Consider the following 5,234-nt stretch of genomic DNA (forward strand, 5'->3'; position numbering starts at 1 on the left):
TGACGTCATACCCCGCACCCCCCTCGGAGCTCCTGGCTTAGAACCGGCCTAGTTACACTACTGTAAAGCCACTTCCAATGAGGATCTAAAGCTTTTTGTCTTTCTCGTTTGCAATGTGCATTTATGGAATAACGTTAACAATTTTGTATACATCATTGTATACGATTTTTTTTTATATAGCATTTTCTTTTTAATACGATTAATTTCTAAATTTTGTCGATAGCGATGGTGCTTTTAAGCACAATTTTTTTCTAAATTATTTTTATATTGGCACCGTTTTTTAGCGCGATTAGTTTCTAAACGTCGCATGTACGATAATTGTTTAGTTACACGTGTCTTTTCTTTATACAGTAGATCTTTATCAATATTTTTTTTTAATGTACTATTTTTATCTAGAGAATGTTTCTTAAATCCAATTTTTTATTGTAAAGTGTATGTATATTATCCACTTTATTATAACTACAGATAACATTACTTGTATTCTTAATTTTATAATAGTTATTTATTTTGCAGACAGCAGTATTGTCATCGTAGTTGCTGTTTTTAATATCATTATTACTTTTGCACACAATATTATTCTTTTTATAAATTGCATAATTATCATTATCCTGAAGTTTTTCATATTCATGAACCTGTTCACAATGATTGCTTAAAGTTAAATCTACTATACATTCTTTTAAATATAAACTATCTTGCGTTTTTGACTCATCATTATTTAAATTTTTTATAGATTCATTGCTAAATTCTTTCTGATCTGTACAATACATCCGCATAAGTATCGCTTGATATTCTCTTTTATGTATTTCTTGTATTTCTGCCAATGACAGTACTTTTTGTTGAACACCGCATAGATCTTGAGGAAAATGTTCGAGTATGTTTGTTTCATACATTTTTAGTAAATGTGAACGCATTAAACTATGATCGTAAGTAACTCTTTCAGGTTCAACATTAAAAAACCAGGATATTGCAAAAGCTATTGCAAAAACCCCGCAATCATTTCCGTTTGGTTGTTGTTGGACTGTGGGGAATAAAATAGGACAATTCTTTTCAAAATAAGTTAGAAATAAGTTTTCTAAAAATTTTTTATGCTCTTCATACAATTTTTTTGATTCAACAAATCGTAAATAAAAATATTTTCCGTATCATAATAGCTGCATACCCAATGGAAATCACCGTACAAATTTTGTATATGTTTTATATTTATTGGCACGGGTTTTATTGTATGAAAGACTTGCAATCGAATTGTTTCTACGGGCTTTTAATAATTCGAACAGTTTCGTATCAAGCGGCCGATTTCATCTATATGGAGAGATATCAGTCAACCATTCACCTCGAATAAGTATATTTTTGTTACTTTCCGGCAGAATTACACGATTACGGTTCAAGTTTGATCATATCGATATTTCTTTGTAGCGTGATTATTTTCCAAAACTTCTTTATGTCGATTTTTAATGCAATTATTTTCAAAATGTTGCGTGGAAGATTCTTCGGTATTGTATATTTTAATAATATTATCTTCTTTGTTGTTAGTACAAATATATTATTACTTTTATTATCATTTTCACATGTATTATTCTTCAATGTTATTATTATTTTTAATTTTACAGATAGTATATGTATTATTCCTTTTTGTATTGTAAAAAGTATAGTATTATCCAGAGACCATAACAATTATAACCAAAATGAAAAACAGTCATAGGATAAGAAGTATTTTTTGACTACAATGTTTTTAGTTACAAATAATTATTAACAATGACCAAAAATCTGTTGTTTTGTTGATAATCATTATAAATGAGCAAAATTTACTTTGATTTTTAATAACAGTTATTGGTAAAGGGAACTTTATTTTGGTCGTTTAGAATAATTATCGCTGAGAAAACTTTATTTTAATTGCTCATAACAGTTATTGATAAAGGAAATTCTGTTCCGATTACTCTTAATAGTTATCGGTAAGGGAAATGTAGTTTAATTGCTCATAATAGTTATTGATGAGAGAAACTTAATTTTGATCGCTCATAGTAATTATCGGTAAGAGAAATTTATTGTAATTGCTCATAACAGTTATTGATGAAAAAAATTCTATTTTGATCACTCTTAATAGTTATCAATATAATGAAAATATTGTTTTGGTTGCATTTGACTAACAAAATTTTAGATGTACTTTATTACTGCGATTAATACTTATATCTTTGGTTCAAGTTACAAAACCTAACAATCAAATATCAAATTCAAAAAAGTTATTCAGTACTTTGATAATTAATTCCTTTTTATTAATGAAAAATTATATTTATTGACTTTTATTATTTATAATTATATTACATAGAATTCAACTTAACAAACATAAGTTTTTCTAAGTTTTCTGGAGATAAGTTGCAACGCAAATCATCCAACATAATTTTTAAAGCTGAAAAGGCTCGTTCAACACTGACTTGAGTCGCAGGAACAGCGTGAATTATTAGTGCCAACTTCGACAAATATGGAAGTTTATATTTTTGTTTCCTCCAATATTCGACAATATTTTGATTGATATTAATTCGTTTTTCCTTATAGTTCTCAATTTCTGAGTATGCTTTGATAATTTCGGGATAACTAGTAATTTCAGATTCATCATCAGAGGAGGACACATCCACTTCCATCATTCTTATGGAATGTTCAAGAAGAGAAGCTGAATTATTTGTAGAAGTAGTTCCGCTATTTTCTAAACTATCGTTACAGATACCTTTCTGTTGATTTTGGTTTATTTGGCTATCATTCTAAAAAAACATTTATTACAATGCTTTTACTGTAGTGTAAGTAAAGTAATAAGAGAATTATATTATTTGAATTTAAAGAATCAGATGACAAGTAAGAATGAGATGTAAGCAAAATCGTTGCAGAAACATGGCAAAATTGAAAAATCGATTGTGCTAAATTGTGTTGGCTTGCGAAGCTGTACTATACTTTATAGCACGATTGATTTTTCGATCTTGCTATAGTTTTGCGGCTATATTACCTGCTTAATAGAAAGCATATGAGCAGCAACTTTTTTCAAATGTTTCTTTGCTTCTGTTTTTTTTTCTGTAGACAAGAGCCGTTTTAATCGCGGATCTAAAAAAATCGCAGCATTAAGTGCATCGTTGTCTAATAACTGCGATTCTCTACTTTTCAATTTTGCCAAGATTGTATTAGCTGTTTCGGATGCCATTGACTGTAGCTGTATTTTCAAATTCAACCAATGCTTATAAAAATCTCCGAAAAATAGCTGCTCTGTTTGCATTGTTAAAGTCGTTTTACTCAGAGGTTTTAATATTGAGATTAGTTCTTGGATCTCGTTCCATTCCTCTTCTGTTAAGGCCAGAGGTCCTTTTAAATTTTCTTTGCAAAAATCTTTATGCTCCAACAGCCTTTCTAACATTTGATATGTCGAATTCCACCGTGTTGGAACATCCATTTGTGGTTTTCTCAAATGCAAATGTTGTAAAGTGTATCTGAGAAAATAATATTACAATATAATTAAAGTAATTATTAAGAGTAATAAAGGGGAGATTTAATGATACTTTCAAAATTTTACCTAAATGTTGATGTTCTTAATGTTTTAACAACTTGACGAGCATGATGTATTAATTCGATTTTATTTTCTGCCAAATAATCCTTAACAGCTAATTGTAATGTATGGGCTGCACATTTGACCGATATAATATTTTGATATTCATTACAGAAATTTTGTATAACATCATCAACACACTGTTCATTGTTATTATCGTAACTTTCATTGCTGAACCGCTCTCTTTCTTCATCAACTTCCACGTCATTTTCATCAGAAATTAATTCTACTGCTTTTAAAATGTTCCGTCCATTATCTGTCGTTATACTGTAAATTTGGTTCTTCTTTATGTCAAATTCTTGCAAAACAGTTTCAATTTCATTTTTTAGATTCTCAGCCGTATGCCTTCTTTTAAGCTGTTTCATAGATAATGTGTACACAAAAATTTTATTATTGTTAATTAATTGGATATTTATTCCTAAAAGTGATCTTTCATGCCTTGTGGCTATATCCATTTTTAAAGAAATCATTCGTCCTTTAATCAATTTCTTAATTTCACTTTTCATAAGTACTTTTCAGTGACATAATTCATTATATTTGTCGATGAGATCGGAGACATGTGTAGTCCTTTAAATATTTGTTCAGTGAGAACTCGAAATGCATGAGAATCGAATAGTGAGAAAGGTTGAAAATCATTTGTCACAAATTCAATGCAAGCGTTTGTTACTTCTTCAATAGAGAATTTGACTGAAAAGGTTTTTTTTTCTTCACACGATTTTTCTTCATCTCTTTTTTCTATGCTTTCTCTTTCTTCTACATATAATTCTAAATGTTTCTTTATTATGTGTCTTTTTAAATTAGTAACATATGTCCCTTGAAATGCAGCACCACAAATTTTGCACACGCTCTTCTGTAATTCATTATCAACATAAAAAAATTCACGTATAAATATATCCCTTTTCCGTCCCATTGTACGATAAAGTAATAATAAAAGAAACACTAAATTAATATAAGCAATAGTTTAATAACAAAGCAATAATGTAACGAGATCAATGAATCAAAGACAGAAGTATAGCACGATAATATGAATACGTGTTGCGCGATAGCTGGCAAACTTTCAACTAACTTATTCACGCAGCAGCGTATTTACGTAAATATTGACACTCTGACGTTTTCTTTTAGTTTGTCCTTCTTTTTAAAATAATAAAAACACTGTTTTGGCGGATTCAAAGAATTATTGTGAATTATTGTTGAATGCAAAACAATACAGTATTAGGTAATTATGCTGATTAGGGGAGCCATCTCCGTTCTCAATAATTTTTACATATGTTGTCAAGGTCATTGTTCCGAGTAATAATATGAAGGTTTTGGCGGGGATCGTTGTTTGTTAAAAAGTTACAAAAGAAAGAAGTCTACTGAACAATGTGCAATTTGTGGACATTCTATATATGAATACAGGGTGCGTCGCCAAAATCCGGACAAATTTCAATTTGATATTCCCTCCGTTCAGTACCATTAGCAGATGTCGCGATTGGCATTCAAATAGCTTGACGCATGTACTAAACTACCATAACTTCGAAACAGTCGCAATGTTGAAACCCAGTGCGGAGTACAACCGAAGAGCCGCGATTATCAAAAGTATTCGCGCCGGGCGCTCGGCGACAGAAATCATTCGGTTTTTCGGGTATCCGAGATCGACTGTGTATGATGT

General features: G+C 30.0%; 1 protein-coding gene across 1 annotated transcript; it reads right to left on the reverse strand.

Moving 5' to 3' along the window:
* Positions 1-2,429: 2,429 nt before the first annotated feature.
* LOC109861381 (zinc finger BED domain-containing protein RICESLEEPER 3-like) lies at positions 2,430-3,948 on the reverse strand (the record flags this gene model as incomplete). The annotated part of the gene is made up of 3 exons (XM_020441006.1): positions 3,551-3,948; positions 2,993-3,467; positions 2,430-2,753 (listed from the first exon to the last, which is right to left on the reverse strand). Coding segments are annotated over exons 1-3 (1,197 nt in total), but the record flags the coding sequence as incomplete, so codon positions are not given.
* Positions 3,949-5,234: the final 1,286 nt, after the last annotated feature.

The sequence above is a fragment of the Pseudomyrmex gracilis genome, unplaced genomic scaffold (genome assembly GCF_002006095.1).
Source record: "Pseudomyrmex gracilis isolate BER0280 unplaced genomic scaffold, ASM200609v1 scaffold_714, whole genome shotgun sequence".
Lineage (NCBI taxonomy): Eukaryota > Metazoa > Arthropoda > Insecta > Hymenoptera > Formicidae > Pseudomyrmex > Pseudomyrmex gracilis.